The sequence below is a fragment of the Phyllostomus discolor genome, chromosome X, assembly GCF_004126475.2.
Source record: "Phyllostomus discolor isolate MPI-MPIP mPhyDis1 chromosome X, mPhyDis1.pri.v3, whole genome shotgun sequence".
Lineage (NCBI taxonomy): Eukaryota > Metazoa > Chordata > Mammalia > Chiroptera > Phyllostomidae > Phyllostomus > Phyllostomus discolor.
In genome coordinates, this window is record NC_050198.1 from 107,319,689 (window position 1) to 107,338,502 (window position 18,814).

An 18,814-nucleotide genomic window follows, 5' to 3' on the forward strand; every position below is an offset into this window, starting at 1 on the left:
TTGGGTGGCAAGAGCACCAGGTCCTTTGTCCTGAGGACTTACACAGTTGGGGGATGGGGGTGAAGTTACATATTGATTGACAGGTAAAATGGTGCCAGCTCCCATGGGGGACATGACTACCCAAATGTAGGAATGTGTGGGGGTCTGTTCACCTGAATCCTCATCTTGCTTCAGACCCCAGTTGGTCATCTTGTAAAACAGATCTGTGACAAAAGAGTTGAAGTTGAGGCAGTCACCCAAAGTTAGCTATGGGCTCTTTCTGTAAGCACTTGGGACTCTCTTATAAAATAGTGGCCAGAGACAAGCAATAAATCAGATTTGTTTTATGGGCCCTTACCTTGATTGCTGTGGACCCCCTACCATCTTCTGGGCCTTGGGATGAAGTTTGAAAGCCTTTCTTTCCCAGATGGTGGAAATGATACCTAAAATTTCAACGTGTCAGCATGGTGTTTCTGGTGATGCTGGAACATCTGGCAATGGAATGGACCAGGCTCAGGACTGCTCATTTAGTGGGAGAGACGTCTTCCTCATCCTCCCTGCCTTGGCTTACCATCTATCCTACCTGACACACCAGTGTGGGATAGGTGCTGTTCTCAGTGTCAGTTCTCAGCAAGGGGTGGGTGAGGGTCTTGTTTCACAGGTTATTTTCAGTACCACCTGCCTATGCTGAGGAGGCTCTGAGTGCACAAGCTCAGCGAGAGGATGGTAATCTGGAGGAAGGCACATCCTCCACCTCATGCCTCCTTCTCAGGGCAGTTGAGTCTATGTGGGGAAAGCAATGGGGTTTGCTCAAAATCTGAGTTTGGCTACAGATCCCTACCCTGTCCTTATCTTCCTTTGTCCAGTGCTAAAGACCCAGAAGACAAGGGCACTGATGGCTGTTCAGCAGGACTTGTGATCTCAGTGATCCACTTGCCAGATTCTGTCTGTGCTCACTCAACTTTGAATGTCAAACTGAAAGGCTGGAGTTCCCATTTCCAGTGTACAGACTAGGAAGCAGGCAGAGAGAAGTTGAGAATCTGGTCTTAGGTCACACAGCTGGAGAAGACAGAGCTGAGACTCACACCCACTATGGACTGATGTGGAATCTGTGTGCTGTGCACCAGGAAATGCTGACCCTGAAGGGGCAGCAAGGAGAGTGAGGAAGACCAGGTGCCCAGACTGAGCCAGGCTCACATGCGTACACAAGCATACATCCCTCCCTGCCGTTCACCTCTGAGGCTCCAGAGCTTGTAGGAAACTAGAAGAGCCAAGAGAAGCCAAGGGAGGAGGGTAGGGAGCCTATTAGGAGAAAAAGCCCCAGTTCCCAGGAGTCTGGGGGAATTCCCTTCTCTGGTGAGTCTGTCTCAAATCCTTCTCTCTGGGCAGTAACCAAAGTAGACTGAGTCCCGACTCACCCATTTGTAGGGGCTGAATTTCTGTGGCTGAGTATAAGTTCTCTGTGGCTCTTCCTGAACTCTGCTTTCAGTGATGGGGGAATGAGGGACGTGGGCTTCATATTTGTATGGAGACAAAACTCTTTAGAAAAGGCCATCAAAAAACCATGAAAGAGGTTGGTGCTGATATCCCCATATTACTCATGGAACTATTTGTCCATCTCATCTTTTGTCATGAAACTGGAGAATCTGTTTAATCAGTTACTTCTGTACTTACAATCTTGGGGAAAGTAAGGGGCCAGACTTCCTATGGCTGTTGATATGCAATTTAATGCTAATGACTCATTCAGTCCATCCACAAACATAGGTCTTCTACCCTGCATGTGCCCTCTGGTGTCTGATGACAACTGACTTCCGTGTAAAGCCTCTCCCACACTCCCTGCAAACATGGGGCTTCTCCCGTGAGCGTGTCCTCTGATGTGTGATGAGATTTGACCTGCATGTAAAGCCTCGCCCACACCCCCTGCAAACATACGGTTTCTCCCCTGAATGTATCCTGTGGTGTATGATGAGACGTGACTTCTGTGTAAAGCCTTGCCCACACTCCCTGCAAACATAGGGCTTCTCTCCTAAGTGTGTCCTCTTGTGTCTGATGAGACCTGATTTCTGTGTAAAGCCACTCCCACACTCCCTGCAAACACAGGGCTTCTCTCCTGAGTGTGTCCTCTGGTGTCTGATGAGACTTGACTTCTGTGTAAAGCCTCTCCCACACTCCCTGCAAACATAGGGCTTCTCCCCAGAGTGTGTCCTCTGGTGTGCGATGAGATGTGACTTCCGTGTAAAGCCTCGCCCACACTCCCTGCAAACATAGGGCTTCTCCCCTGAGTGTGTCCTCTGGTGTGTGATGAGATTTGACTTCCATGTAAAGCCTCGCCCACACTCCCTGCAAACATAGGGCTTCTCTCCTGAGTGTGTCCTCTGGTGTGTGATGAGATGTGACTTCCATGTAAAGCCATTCCCGCACTCCCTGCAAACATAGGGCTTCTCTCCTGAGTGTGTCCTCTGGTGTCTGATGAGATTTGACTTCCATGTAAAGCCTCGCCCACACTCCCTGCAAACATAGGGCTTCTCCCCTGAGTGTGTCCTCTGGTGTGTAATGAGATCTGACTTCCTTATAATGCCTCGCCCGCACTCCCTGCAAACATAGGGCTTCTCTCCAGAGTGTGTCCTCTGGTGTGGGATGAGATGTGACCCATCATTGAAGCCTTGCCAGCACCCACCATGCTGGACTCTTAAAATTTTTGACATTCCAGCTTTCACAAATAATTTCCCTGTGTCCTCTGGACTCTCTTTCTGGCCTATGCGGGGCTCTTCCTCCATCATCCTCTCATGCTTACTAGAACTTGTCATTTGTTCTTTGGAAGGTTGGAAAAAGGGTCTTGAGAATGTCCTGTGACTGATCCTTTTAAGCAAAGGTTTGGACCTTTCTTTGACTTCCTGACCTTCAGCTTTATCATTCCAGCTGTGTGTACAAGTATGTTGCTGCTGCTGATTCTGATCCTCTGGACAGGGTTCCTCTGCTTGGAGGTGTTTTCTTGCAGATGTTCCCGGGAGAATCTGAGAGGGATGATTGAGTTTCACGTGCTGGCTGAGGAATTTCTGACTGGAGAAGGCCAGAGAGCAGGAGGGACATGGGTGCACCTCTGGCTTTGGTTCTGCTGAAAGAGAAAGGTTTGGTCAGGGCAGATGTTGAGATGAATGCCTGGGCCCCATGATTAGTCTCCTGGTTAGACCTGCCCCATGAATTTTTCTTACTGTGGTGACAACACAAGCTCTGTCTCCCACAAAGTGTCCACTTGTGGTCTATTTTCCTTTTTGCAGTGAATCTCCTTCAGAAATTCAGAAAGCCCACAGCAAGGGTCTTTTCTAATATTGCCCAGACTAGGGGCTGTCAAGGAGCATGAGAGGCCATTTCACTCCCTGTGTGGATGGAACTGTAGTGACCTTTCCCTTCTATCATTATCTTCTAAGTCATGTTAAAAATGAAAACCACAGGCCCTAACTAGGCATTGCTTCTCTCTGGTTTCTAAAACAGCAAAATGAAATGTCCTCCTGCCCTTGCTCATGTGGCTCAGTGGAGTGAGTGCCAGCCTGTGAAGCAGAGTCACAGGTTTGATTCCCAGTCAGGGCACGTGTCTGGGTTGCGGGCCAGGTCCACAGTAGGGGGTATGTGATGGGCAAGCACACATTGATGTTTCCCTGTCTTTCTTCCTCTTCCTCTCTAAAAATAAATAAAATCTTAAACAAGAAGTCATTCCTCAAGCCTCACACCAAATATTTGTGCTTCATTTCATTCAGTGTTAGTCCATTTCAAATATCCTGGTAAGTCCTGTTTAAAAATATTTCTCCAACCACATGTCTTATGCGCCTGACTCCTGTTGCTCTCTGGCCAATCCACCATGTGCTCTCACTTGGAGATGAAATAATCTCTGAGGGGATTCCCCACTGGAGTTTTATTTTCTATAAATTAACCAAGCATGATCAGAACAGAGAACACACCACTCTGAAGCTGACGACTGCACACTTGCATTCAGAAAAGTGCCCAGTGTCTCAACTCTGGTCATCAGCACTGCATTCTCGGGCTCTTAAGCATCCATCTGATCTCTGTTCTTGCCCTCTAGGCTGAGATGAGACCTGAATAACCCTCAGCCAATTCAACACCTCACTGTTTTTCTTCCCTGCAGTAGTTGCTCCCTCTGCCTGCAGGTATTTTTGTAAATGTTCTCTCCTGAGGGAGCCCTCCCTGGACCACATGCTATACCCAAACCTTCCCTCACACTGATCCCTCGCACTTGTCCTGGATTAGTTTTCTCCAAAGCACTAACCACTGTGTGTGTTATGCACATGCAAGCAGTGTGCCTGGGGTTCCCTCCTTTATTGGTCAGCTCCTCAAGAACAGTGATTCTCACCTCATGTTAATCTGTATTTCCAGGTCCCAGGACATGTGCGCCACAGAGGAGGATCTCACCTGACAATTCACTGAAATGGTGAACAAATGTGCCCTGCCTTAAAGTGTTGGCTTGGTGGTTTGGGTGTTTGTCTGAAAACTGAAAGGTTACAAGTTCCCATTCTGTCAGGGCACATGCCAGGGTTGGGGGCATGCCACAGACAACCAATTAATGTTTCCTTGCATATTGTGTTTTTCTTCTCCCACCTTTCCACTCTCTGTAAAAATAAATAAAGCCTGTTTAAAAAAGATTTGATTTATGTATTTATTTTCAGAAAAGGGCAAAGGGAGGGAGGGTGAGGGAAACAAACATCAACGTGTGGTTGCCTCTCACATGCCCCCTACTGGGGACCTGGCTCAAAACCCAGGCATGTGTCCCAACTGGGAATCAAACCGGCAGCCCTTTGGTTCACAGGCCAGTGGACAATCCTCTGAGCCATACCAGCCAGGGCAAAATCTTTAAAAAATAATGAATGCCTATAAACAAAAACATTTTATTCAGAAGTATGGAGGAAAATGAACAACAATAACAACCAGCTATAAAAGTTTCAGAAAAACTGTCTTGGTGAGAGAACTGGTAAGTGACTGAAAACTTCTTTTTTGCCTTTCAGTCTTTCAGCACTATAAGTGGTTGTGTATTTTGCTCATAAAATATTTTAAAAATAAAAAAATATAAAAATTTTGCCTAAGAGTCAAGGGCATATGATTGCATTGTGAACTTCTGCAGCATGTGATTTGAAACTTTACTGACTTTAGAGTGGACTTTACTGTACTTAAGAGTTGGATTATGAATATTTCTATGGAAAATTCTCTCTTTCCCTTCTGTTTTGAAGAACAGTGGTGCCCACCTCTCCTGGACATGAGCTCTCTCTTCCACTTGCTGCCCCACTTGCTGCCCAGCTCCTGGCCATACTCGTCCCCAAACCAGACCAGCAGCTCACAGCCCGGCCTGATGACCCGGCAGGTTCGGTAGAAAATCTGCCCATGGTATTGAAAGGCCACCAGGTTCTGCTCTTCATCATCCCGGGCACAGTTCACATACCTGGAATTGAGGTGGATGAAGGGAAAGAAAACCACAGTGATGAGTTCCCACTACTTGTTACATCCATGTCCAGCTCCTCCCCGATTCTTAAGGCCCTCAGGCTCAGGCATTGCCCACTGTCCTAATGCTCCTGGGGAACCTTCTCTTCAGTGTCTGAGCGTCCATCAGAATGTGAATGCCTATCTCCAAGTCCTGCTTGCAGTGTTCATCCTGACTAATACCATTTCCTAAAACCCAGTTCTAGACTTAACTTCTACCCTGATTGGCCATAATATCCAGTGATACCTTGCACCTCCAAGCTCTAAATCAAATTGTCTCACACCACAGAGCCTAGTGCTTGATCTAGGGCTCCGCTTCTAAATTAGCTCACTAATTATCCAGTACTCAGCCCACATCTATTTTCTCTTGAGAGTCCTTTGTCCAGCCCCCATACACTTTATTTAGGGTACCATTCACTTGCCTGGCCCAAGGTTACCATAGAAAATTGAAGGTCCTTTTGTCTTAGTAAAATAAAACAGAACAATAGTAGTTGATTCACATTCTGTTATCCCTGATAAAAGAGAGCCCCTCTCAGGAAAGGGGCCCATGACCATTCCTCTGCAGGCCTCAGAGCCCAGCTCTAGTTAGAAGTGAGGCCAGGATGGTTTGCTGCCCTCACAGGTTTAGGCCATCCTTGCTTTGTGGTATCTTGACACTGTGCACCTCTTGGAAATTATAGTTAAATGCTTCTAAAAGCATCTTTTTTATGTCTGTCTGCAAGAAGTCCTTCATACGGACATGGGTTGTGTGATCTGTTTAAGTAATGTATTCCTGCATCTAAGCTGGAATATAGTAAGTGCTTAATTAATGTTCATTTGATAAATTAAAGTGTAATCCAGTGTCCCTCGTGAATCTAGGCTCTTCAAGGTCTTTTCCAGTGCCCAAGTGTGTCTATTAGAGAGCTTTATATTTTGAGGACATATGCTATACTTTTTTCCTAAATGTGTCCTGAAATGAAAGAACACTGCGTGGAGAAAAAGAGGGAAAAAGGATTAAGGGAGAGCCACTGAGGGAAGCATGATGAGAGGGAAGATATATGGGTTTGTGGGGGATGAGAGTCCCCTCTGGCACCCAGAGACCTGTTGACCTCACCTCATCCAGTTGGCCCAGGATCTGTCCTTCCCATCCACATACTCATAGCAGTTTCTCCCTTTGGTGATCTGCATTTCAAAAAAGAAGTTAAAGGCCTTTTATTTTTTTTTGTGGGTAGGTAATAGTCAGAAGAATTCCTTTACTCTACTGTCATTAAAGCTCTTCCAGCGTGCATGGGGATTCAACTGCCAGTTGTCGCCACATGATATTTTTCTTAGTCATCATCTACACATCCGAGTCTACCTGTCCAATCAGATTGGGAGCCCCACAAAGGAGGAGCCACTCTTTTGTGTCTGTACCACTTTGCTCCCACTTACCATCTGATCCTTAAACAGGAGCTCTGTGTTCATGTGAAGTCCAGTCAGTACACAGAGCTAACCATATTGTCCCCTCCATGTCTAGCACATAAGAGGTGAGGTCCCTCCAAGCCTCAGAAGGAATGTGGGAAGCCAGAGGACAGTGGAAGAGGTAAAGAGTTCTCACCAGCCAGGAGTATCTGCTCTTGGCTGCCTCTCCATCTTCTGTGATGTGTCCTTCATAAGGGCCAAAGAGCAGACCCACTGGCAAGTCAGCTGCCTCATTCCACACTCCAAGCCCAGCCTCAGGGATGCCCGATGGCCCGATTCTCAATCCAGGGGGCAGGGTGAGGGCTGAGCGGTGGGGATGCCCCTTGTCCACTGCAGTGTCCTTTACAAATGTAGGGGGCCCATGCACAGCACAGCTGTCGATGAAGAAGTTCTGACACTTCTCACAATCTGGAGGTGAGAGCAACAGGGGTTAGGGAAGGTATAATGCATGTTCCTGGACACAAAGAGCTTCAGAGAAAGTCCAGCACTGACATCATTGAGACTCAATCCTGTACTCTATGTCACTAGAGGAAGGGAATGATTTGGGGAGCAAAGGACCAGATAAAATTATTGTATCATAACATGTTTCTCAGTGAGGGTCACTTACAAAGGTAGTCATCATCCTGGGGCTCGTTGACCTCTTGGTACACACAGTCCTTTCTTTCTCGTAGGCTGTACATCTTCATGTCCATCTCCTTCTCCTGAGTTCTAAGTTGGAGAAGGCCAGATGAAGGAGGCTGGTAGGGTCTGCAGTGTTAGTTCCCATTTTGTCATATAACACCATCTCCTCCCATCAATTTATTACCTGTCCTTTTGCATACTCTGGTATTTTACTGTTAACTATTGGTTCAGAAGATGAAGACTCCACACTAAGTACAGATGCCTGATTCAATTTTAGTTTCTAGATTTTCCCATTACCAGTTTTAATTTGCCAACCTGTAATTATTCATAAAAAATTTATTGGGTACGCTTTATGTGTTAGGCATTGAGTAAAGGCCTGGGCACACAACACCAATAAAGCGTGGTTGCCATTAGCAGAGTGGATTTATTGGACAAGTTGCATGGGTCAATTGTTTTAAATTTAATGTTTTCAAATAATTTATGAGTGATGTTTCCTTATCTTCACTTTACACATTAGCATTCAGGAGCTCAGAGAATGTATAGGATTTGCCTAAAGCTCCAGTGCTAACTATAGTCTCAGGTGAGCCCAGCTTAAATCCAGGCCCATTCAAACTCCTCCTCACTTACCTAGGTCATACTTGTCAGCCCTTCTATAGCACTTAGAAGAACTAAGTTTCCAAATTATTTTTTCTTACCTGATTTTTGTCTAGTGTGCTTTCCAAAGGCACATGCTTCTCCAGGAGAGGACACTGGTTTCTGGGCATGCTCTGAGTCACTTGCAGTCATCAAATTTGTTGTTCCTGACAATTCCTTCAAACTATATTCCTTGCTTAATGGCACCCTGGATGTTGCCTTCAATATAAGAGCCACATATTGAGAGACAACATGTATTTACATTTTTAAGGCCTATGATACATTTTACATGCATGTCTTTAATACTTCAACCCTTGGAGATACCTAGGGAGTATGAATATTAGAGGGGATAGGGCCAATGTGGGTAATGAATCCAAGATTAGAACTCATGCCTTATGGCTCCTTCTTTCGACTGTGTCTATAATATTGAGAGTGAGGGATATGAAGAAGAGAATAAAGAAATAGTTGGCAGAAACATATCTAGACAATAAATAAAATGGTGATAAAGTTTGCAATACCTTAGAAAGAATATTTGTACTTAGATTAGCTGGTTCCTACCAATTGTTTGAATTAGGCTGTACCAGTAGGTAGTTGTCTTAAGTTTCATGATCTATAACATGCTAATTTTGAATGTTCTAGTGAACGTGCCATTAAATAATGCTGACCAGTGTTCTGTGAATTGTGTAACAGTATGAATGTGAGATTACAGTCCTGCTATCAATTTACCTCTCAGCTCTCTCCGTATTTCAAATCTCACAGAAATTACCTTCAGCATTCATTGATCATCCTCTAGTTTAATTTGTAACTGTGAAATTACTCATTCAGCAAACATTCAGGGCCCCTGATCTGGGTCTGTGACCCTTGAGAAGACTCAGGTATGCAACAGCCTCTCAAAGAGCTCACAACACAGAGGTAGGCGGGCTGAACAAATGATTCTGAACAGGATGAGAGTGGGCTCATTGGAACTCAGAGAAAGAAGCTGTTACCTCACCTTATAAGAAATGGCATTTGAAATCAGTTCCAGACAGATGAGTTTCTATTGAAGAGTGTGTAACCTATATGAACTCCTTAAGTCATTTTATTATTTGTTGTTTCTCAATCATGAAACCTGAAGCTCCTCAGGGGTGGCAGATGCTCTTTGATTAGAGTAGGAGGCTGTGATCCTGGATATTTTGTATATTTCTTCACTTGGGACCATCCACTGTACAAACTGCCTATACAATGTATGCTTTCCTTAGTCGGCGGGTCTTAGTGCATCTCTTACTTCAGCACAGCAGAAAAGAAATTTGGTTAAAATCATCAGTCAGATGAATGATGTAATGACATATGGATAAGACAATGCAAACTTCAGAAAACTATGAAAGTTAATTTTTCTAGTTTTTAAAAAAGATTTTATTTTTTTGAGGGAGGGGAGGAGAGGGAGAAAGAGAGGGAGAGAAACATCGATCACTCGCCTCTCACACACACGGCAACTGGAAACCTGCCCCACAAACTAGGCATGCGCCCCGACCAGGAATCAAACTGGTGATCTTTCGCTTTGTAGGATGACACCCAACTGAGTCATGGTGGCCAGGGTGAAACTATGAAAGTTTTAATGAGTTTGTAAGTGGTTTAGAGAAGCAACTATGGGTTAGATTGCACTATCACTCATATTGTGATCTTAGACACGTAATCAAACATTTCTATATCTCTGAAAGCTCCCTTCCCTCATCATAAATGGTGAGTTATAGTACGTGCCTCATCGGCTTGTTGTAATGTTTAAGTGAGTTTATTCACATAGAACTCTTAAAGTCTGAAACATTGTGAGAATGAAACAAATGGTAGTTACTATTGTTGCTATAGTTGTTAACCATTAAGATGATGATGAGCCCTGGCTGGTGTGGCTCAGTGGATTGAGCGCTGGCCTGCAGACTGAAAGGTCACCAGTTCCATTCCCGGTCAGGGCACATGCCTGGGGTGTGGACCAGGTCCCCCACTTGGAGGTGTGGGAGAGGCAACCTATTCATGTTTCTCTCCCTCTCTTTCTCCCTCCATTCCCCTCTCTCTAAAAAATGGATAAATAAAATCTTTAAAAAAGATAATGTTGGACAATGTGTTGAAGAGACCAGGAAAAGAAGGTGGCAGTTCCTAGGATACTTTCTGCATTTTCCTGCTGTTACCTGCATTTCTCTCCATGAGGAAAATTTTGTTGTCAACAGGATTTGGGAAATACTCACCTTCTGGTGTTTACTCTGCTTCCTTCTGAAGGCCACCCAAGAAGGTGTGACTGAAAGATGATGAGAAATCAATGTTTTGATTGGTAAATGTTTCCAAAACCTGGAGATTCTTATTAGGGACACAATTCTGAATGAGAGTAGTCCAAGAACAATCCCAGGATGATTGGAAAATGTTTCTGATGTATCATTAAGGCCTAGGCTTCTATTGGGGCCATCCACTAATTTCATTAGAATGTTTAAAAAAATAGGCAAAGTGTCATCTACGCTTCACCTTATGTTCATAAAGCATCTATTACATTTATTAAAGAATAAATTGGCCTCTCCTGACAAAAATGTAATAAAAGTAACTGCACAGAAACTCCACATCTTCAACATAACCCTTTCTCCGTCCTGTTTTCTTCATTCAAACTGGCCTTGTCCGGGCTGAGGGCAGCTCCACCACCCGGCCTCCTTTCTCTGGTATCCTCCCCCTGGGCACATACTGGCCACCCACGCCCTTCCTCAGTCATTAGACTCTGGTCAGCACCCACAGTGTGCTGACCCCAGAAACAGAGTCCAGTGAAGTTGAAGATCATATCTTGACTTCAGCTGTGTGTCAACCCCAGACCCATGAAAGTGGATGGACCCCACCCTCCAAACACTCACGATACTGGACAGAACATGGGGCCGACATCAGGAAACCATACGGGATCAATCCCTCCCGACCCTGGCCCTCCCCCAGCTCCCGTCACCACCATATCAATACTGTTTCCTGTCTGTCTCCATGCAGGCCATCAGGCAGCCAGGTGTGGGGACCCTCCTCAGCGGCCAGACCTGCCTCCCTCTCTTGCGCTGACGACTCTTCTGAATTAGTTATTTCTCGCTCACTTTATGTTCTTACACATTTACTGCTTACTAATGTGTCTATAAATACAGATGATTACGTTGCACACGTGAAAGTTGACGGGAACAGCCCCTCACTGTGCGACACACTGTTGTGCATCTTGCTTGTTCGCTGCACCAGCAAACCTGTTCCCTGGTTACGTCCTGAGATGCCGCCTGACCAAACCAGGTCCGAGTCGGGAGGGCAGCGCTGGTTCCTCCTGCCGCTCACCTTGCTGCCTCGGAGCCCGTTCTTCATCCGAGTCCTCACGGTCCCCCTCCTGGAGCTCGGTGGCGGGCCTGCGGCGGTGACACAGGAAAGCGAGTCGTGGGCCCAGAGACCTGGGAAGAGACAAGACCTCTGTCCTGAAGCAGAGAGCGTGGAGGAGGGACACGCCCAGGAAGCCCGTGGGACTGGCTCCGATGGGATGGGAGAGTGAAACGAGTTGCCGTGAGCGCTGCACCGTCAGCGCCAGCCCCGCTCTGACACGAAGGAACAAACTCCCCCACCGGTGTCCACGCGGGAGGGAGCTGCAGGCGCATGGGGCCGCCAGAGTCGGAGCCAGCCCAGCGCCTGCCGGGTCTCCAGGCTCCTCCGGCCCGGCCGGCCGCCTGCGCTACCTGGACTGGTGAGCGCGTCCGAGTTCCACTTCACACTCCAGTGCCGGCCTTTCTCCCCGTGGGCAGGGCGCCCCGAGAGGGGACTCGGGCCCTGCGGGAAGAGGGGCTGGATGGGGCGGGGCCGCGCAGCCGCAGACCTGCCTGAGGGGGGGGCCTTACCCCGCCCCCTCTCCCCCACGTGCCGCCTCAGCGCGGGCTCCGCAGACCCGGCCGGGCGTCTCAGGGACCCCGCTGGCGGGCCTGTGGCGGCGCAGGAAACGCGCTTCTCCCGGGGAAGGGCCCGCAGGCGCCCCCGGGGTCCGGAGAAGCCCGCGCGAGGCGCAGGCGCAGTGTCCGGCAGGCAGACCGCCGTCTCTCGGGCTGAGAGGCCCGGGGTCCCTCAGGACTCGATCTGCGTCTTCCGGGCGGAGGACACTCCGCGTCCCGGGGGGAGGGTCAGGCCGCCGCGGCTGAGGGGGGTTGGGGCGTCTCACGAGGGGCTTCCGGGTCCCCTCCACTGAGTCGGTTTCCAGGACGACGGCATTCGGGGTCTCTGCGTTTGGGGAGGTTTGGTCTTTCCGGGCGGGCGAGCTGCAGGAAGGGCGCCCCGAGCCGAGGGGAACTGGGGTTCCCAGGCTGTTTGGGGGTCTGAGCGTTGGGGGTCAGGAGACGTGGGGTCCTCCGGGTTAGCGGACGCGGCCCCTCGGTGCTGAAGGGGTTCGGGCCCCTCGGGATGGGGGCATCTGGGGTCTCTCTGGCTGGACTGGGAAGGTCTCGGGCTGAGGGTTCCACAGGGCAGGGCTCCCCGCTTACCGGTCCGTCTCCCAGGTCCTCTGTCGCGCTGCCCACCGCGGCGGAGGGTCCTCTCCGGGCTCCTGGGCTTCCCGCCCTCGGGAGGACTGAGGGTGCCCGAGGCGAGGTTCCTGCCCGGATAGCCGCGTGGGAGCGATCCGCCAATCAGCGCTGCGATCCCAGCGCCCTGCCCGCCAATGGGCGGCCAGAAGAAGCTGAAAGGGTGGGACGGGGTGGGGGTGGGGCTGAGCCCCCTCGGTTCGGGACTGGCCAGCGGAAGACCCGCCCCGCCCGCGGGGATTGGCTGCTCCGCGTCTCCCGAGCGCCAGTCACACATCCTGCATCCAGGACCACCTTGGCGGTTTCCGTGGCTAGTTTTCCAGCGGCTGGTGAGACACCAGACCCGCGGGAGCTGGGAGCTCCGAGCCCGGGCAGGTCTTCAGGGTGGATGTGGCCCTCCTGCCGCCTGACAAAGTGTCTTTGTTGCACCGGACTGTAGTCGGGATCCCCAACTTTCGTCTAGACCCCTCCGTGCCCTCCCTTGTCAAACCCACTTTCAAAAACAGCTGCAGAACCAGCGAGGGCGCGGTCAAGACTGCACTGCATTCCGGGAAACTGTTGTCAGTAAATCCTGACCACGCAATTCCTAGACACCAAAGAAGTCCCAGAGGGCTCAAAGACTGAACACATGGAGTAATAAGTATACCAGAAAAGCCATGGGGAGAAGTGGTGATACGAGTAATAGGTTTGTTGAAGTAGCTTTAGCAGGTCTACAAAGGCTTCAGAAATAAGAAGACAAGATATAAGCAAACAGAAATGAAAACAAACAAAACACCTTGAGAAAACCTACAAGTATTTTGCACAAATATAAGGCACCTAATCTGAGGACGGGGGTCCAGGGTCAGTGTAGCTGCCACTGGCTTTCACAGGAAAAAACGGAAATGGGGTTTCGGGCCCTCACCTCATTTTGAGCACAGAAAGATAACTTCATTTCCATGGGTCAGAAATAAGCCAACTAACTGTAATTATTACTGTGAAATTGCATAAAGGGGAACCTCACCAAAGTGGAGTTGGCGGGTGAGAGGGAGTGCTCTCACGTAGCACCACCCTGGGTCAATGACAGGAAAAAGTGTCAACCACAGGCCCCCACAGGAAGATGTACTGGTGCCTCCCAGCAGACACTGACTTCCCAGCAACTCAGCCAGAGAGAAACCGTGGAAGTGCAATACGACTTACTTCCATGGAAGTCAACCCACAGAAGTTCCTTACATTCGAAGACCACGGTGCACTCAGGAAGACACCAGCCTTCCTCATCGCAAGATCTTTCATGGAATCATAACTTCTGCAGAAATCTGCATACACCTGTTTTATCGGTTCAGCCACAGCAAACTTATAGAAAGATGCACCCCCCAGAGTCATACAGTGATGGCTCCAGCAACATGAAATCACAGATGGCTGGCCTGAAGGCCACACATCCGGGGTTTTGTCAAGGCCCTGGAAAACATGGTAGTTACATTCTCCTGAATAACAACGTCCTTCCTTGGGGTGAAAGGGACCCCAACTTCTTAATGCTAATTTATTCAGGTTGGCCAGTTGGCTCCTGACAAAGAATTTGGACTTTGTATTATCCATAGAACATACAAGAACTATGTAGAATGATCTGCCCACAATAATTAGTAAATGTTTATTAAGTGATGAAATTCACTGTCATGAACATACAGGGTGGGGAAAATGTAGGTTTACAGTTGTGAGTGTTCAAAACAGAGAGTTTATTCTTGCATTATTTATTAATCATTGTACAATTTCCCATACAAACCTACCGCTGCCCTACCCTGCGTGTGGTTCTATGTAGAATAAGATGAGCAGCAGTTATGGACCACATCTTATACTTCATATGTTTATACAGATTAGATTTGCTGAATCTATGAGTCAAATTGATTCTGTCTTCTTTTTTAAATGAGAATAAGATTTACTCAGCCATCTCGAGGGCAGTAACTGTGGGGATCAGAACCAGAGTCATGCCTGTGTGTGAGTGCCCAGGCTTTCTATTCGGGACAGAGGGTGGGAGTGGGCCCTTTTGTTACAGTGCTGCTATGGCTACAGGGCACTGATGAATGGTCGTTGTTATTTTCTCCCTGCAGGTGCACCCTGCTCTTGTTTTTCTTCTTCTTTAACAGGACTCAGAGCAGCAGTACCTGGATCCCCCACTCTCACTCACAGGACTCAGCGCTGACATCCCGGCACCCCCAATCTCTCAGGCTTATCCCCTCTACACAGTCCCATGAACCGATGTGACAGGACCCCTGCTCTCTCAGGGGGAGCCCCTCCCCCAATCACAGGGCTCAGATACGAGGTGGTGTCAGGGCTCCATATTCTCTCTCACACTCAGAGAACCCAGAGCTGATGGGACAGGTCCCTCTGTGCTGGCAGAGTGGACCTGCCCACTCTCAGACGCCCACTGCCTGGAAATGCTCTGCTCTGCTGCCATCTAGTGCACACCCTGGGGATGGCACCTATTTACTCAGCAGCTGCTCGGACCGTTTTGCCAGGGCGCTTGGAATCTCCAGGGCACCTCACACCATCCCCAGCTCAGCAGGTCTTACATGCCCATCCTTGTTGGGCCCAAAGCTCACGTGACAGGGCCCACTACTGCCACTGGGGGGGACCTTTCCCCAAACTAATGTGACAAGACCCCTGTTCTCCCAGAGAGGGACCCCTGTCCATAACCACAGAACCCAGAGCTGAAGTGACTCGACCCCTTACTCTGGCAGCCGGGCCCCTTTGCATACTCATAGGCCCTGAGCTGATGTCATGGGACCCCTGCTCTCTCTGGGTGAAACCCCGCCCCATGCCCCCTGAACCCCCTTAACTGGAGCGGATGTGACACCACCCCTGTTCTCTCTGATGAGACCCCTCCCAGCACTCGGACGATGCAAGCTGTGACCACAGGACCCCGCTCTCCCAGGTGGGCTCCCCACTCACGCACAGGGCCCAGACCTGGTGTCACAGGCCTCGCTGTTCTCTTAGGAGGGACCCCTGGCCGTACCGATAAGACCCTGTGCTGAAGCAACACGGCTCCTCACTCTCTGGTAGGACCGACACCTTCTTACAGCCACAGGAGCAAAAGCTGCAGCTGTCGTGCCCTCTACTGTCTCCAGTGTGACCCGGCCCCCATGTCACAGCATCCAGAGCCTATGTGACAGGACCCCCTGCGCTCCCTGGGAGGGACCCTGCACACACTCGGGGGCCCCAGAGCCAAGGGGACGGGAACCGCTCTTCTCCCTGGTGGGACAGTTTTCCAGACGCACAGGGGACAGAGCCTGTGTGACGGGCTCCCTACTCTGTCAGGTGGGAGCCCTTCCCACGTCCACGGGTCTCGGCTGTCATGCAGGACCCCTGTCTTTCCCAGGTCGGGGCCCTCTTCACTGTGACAGGACCCCACTCCTCGCAGGGAGAGGCACCTTCCCACACACTCAGGACCCAGAGTTCAGATGGCAGGGCCCCCTACTTTCTCAGTGAGGGTCCCGCCCCACATTCACAGGACCCCAAGGTGATGAGACAGCACCCCAGACTATCCCATGTTGGACCCCCACACACTCTCTGGGACCCTGGCTGATGTCAGAAGACCAGGTGTCCTCTCGGGTGGGGCCTCTCCTCCTGCTCACAACACCCAGTGCTGACTCGGAACCACAGCTTCCTCTTCCTGGTGAGGTTTTCTTCCTGCAATTCTGGGACCCAGGGCTGAAGTGACAACACCCCCAACTCTCTCTGCAAAGCCCCTGTTCCCGCACCCACAGCGCACAGGCGATGGGACAGGACCCGTCACACCCACAGGCGGGGATGTTCCCCGAAGTCACACGGCCGGTGTGGCCGAGCCCTGTGCTCTTGGAGGGGGGCTGTCTTCAGGCTCCCAGGACCCACAGCTGAAGTGACAGGACCCCCTGCTCTCTCAAGTCAGACCCCTCCCCACAGTCACCGGGATCAAAGGTGAAGGGTCAGGACACTTGCATTTCACAGGGAGGGGCCTTTCTCAACCCTCACAGGACGCAGGTGTGCAGTGACAGGACACTCCCATCTCTCCTGTAGTCCTCTCCACACTCAAGTGGCCCAGGCCTGAGGTCATAGGACCCTTACACTCTCAGGTGGGACCCCTCTCCTTGCTTATAAGACCCAGAGCTGACTTGACACGACCTCTTATGCTCTCTGGTGAGGACCCAGAGCTCACGTTATGGGGCTCCATCCTCTCTTAGGAAATAGTACTTCTCCCAGCAGTCAGAGGACCCAGGACTGACTTGTCAGGACCCCTTTTTAACACTCTAATACACGCCGCCATCTAGTGAGCATTTTTGGAATAGCATCTGAGTTGAGGCCAGCAGGAAATGCTACTTTTGTCGCCGCCTTGTGGACATATTGGGAACAGCACCTTTTTCGTAGCATCTGCTCGTATCATTTTGCAAGGTCCCTTTGAAGCCCCTCTGACCCTCGCGCCATCACAGCCTCAGTACATTGTATGTGCCCACGTTTCCGTTCTACGTCTAATGCTGTTCTGCACGTGGGGTTCCTGACTCTCTCATGTGAGTGAGGTTCCCATGCCTGTGCATATCTCAAAATAGGTTGTTTCATTTGCTAATCTGTGTTCTACCTGTTGGATTATTAGACCAGTCCAAAGATTCTTGAGGCTAGAGGAAGGATTGTTTCTCCACCACATGAGCAAACAGTCAGATATTTAATAGGAGGTGAATTTGGGGAGTACATGTTCGTGACCATTTACTTAAGTAAGATTTAACAAAGTAACTGGAGTAACTTATTCTCAAAACTGAATGATTATGTCAATGAAGTATGGAACAATGTACTAATTCAACTCATTAATATGAAACTTTTATGTACAGTTTCAGCGACGCTAATGAAGAGGGCCAAAATTTTGCTCTTGGCATGTTAATTTTAAACTCGCTGTTAGGAAAGGGAAGACTGGGAAATTACGTAGGATTGGCATCTCATCTTTTTCTAAGAGGTTTAGTTTCCCAAACTGGGTTTAGGAAGAGAGCTTCAGCACAATCACCTCAGCTTTAGACAGTGAGACTCCTAGCCAGAGCTTGTTGACCCTCTTACCTTACTCCTCGTGTCTTAAAGTTTTTGGAAGATAAAAAATCGCATCACAAGTGGTGAATGTGTGTGTGTGGTCCTTTTCCCACTGAAGGTGCATGAACATAAGCAACATTTTCGGCCCCTTTGGCTTTGTCATTTCAAGAAAGGTACAAGCACAACTGCAGGGCAACAAAAGGTTTGTGGGGTGTATGGAGATGTTGCTGTGAGTGATGGAATGTGTCAGAAGTGGTTGTGAAGTTTCATGCCAGAGATTTCTCGAGCGCAGTTGCCCCATGGGTAGGCAGACCAGAGGCAGTGGAGAGCCTTGGAGGGGAGACGTTCACTGAGGACAGACCACATAATGGCACATGGGAGACAGGCTACATACTCAGAGGGCTGAAATCGAGCATCAAGAATTATTTGCACCAGCACGGTGATGTTCATCGCTTTGACACTGGGTTCCACAGAAGTTAAGTGGGGTGCTGGGGACCCCCTTTGACTGCATTTTTACAAGCAGTTTTCCACTGAAATCTAAGGAAAACATTGCACTTGCATAAAAAATTTTGAGGGGGATGCACTGTTGATATGTTAGAATAATGTGGAACAGGACAGTTGAGGGAAAGAAAGGAGCCACCACCAGCAGCCCCTCCAAAGGGCGGTCTTCCTCCAAAGGAGGTGATGTTGTGTATGTGGTGGATTCCCGAGGGTGTTCTGCAGTGGGAGCTCCTAGCAGAAACCCAGCGGGTCACTCCCAGCAGGTACTGCTCCCTGTCAGACCAACTGAAAGCCGCCTGTGGGGAAGCATTCAGAATTTGTCAGCAGAAGACGCAGACGGTGCATGAGCATTTAGTGCAGTCTTTCCGAATTTCTCTAAATGGAGAGGAATTTCTGTTGCCTGGAAGACTGCAGAAGGCACCTGGAAGAGTTCTCTGCTCCAAAATAGAACAATATTGTGGGAAGATGGAATGGTGAAGTTGCCTGAAAGGTGGCAGGGGGCAGTGGAACGCAGCTGTGAGTACATTGTCCAGTCGTTGTTCAGTCTCATTGTTTGAGGGAAAATGAAAAGTGTGTCTGTCATGGTACCTGACGGTAAAAAGTGAACA

General features: G+C 49.3%; 1 protein-coding gene across 1 annotated transcript; it reads right to left on the reverse strand.

Moving 5' to 3' along the window:
* Nucleotides 1-369: 369 nt before the first annotated feature.
* On the reverse strand, nucleotides 370-10,339 carry LOC114504886 (histone-lysine N-methyltransferase PRDM9-like; the record flags this gene model as incomplete). The annotated part of the gene is made up of 7 exons (XM_036016381.1): nucleotides 370-1,872; nucleotides 2,461-3,091; nucleotides 5,232-5,425; nucleotides 6,557-6,624; nucleotides 7,040-7,311; nucleotides 7,511-7,611; nucleotides 10,317-10,339. Coding segments are annotated over 7 exons (1,413 nt in total), but the record flags the coding sequence as incomplete, so codon positions are not given.
* Between the last annotated feature and the right edge of the window lie 8,475 nt (nucleotides 10,340-18,814).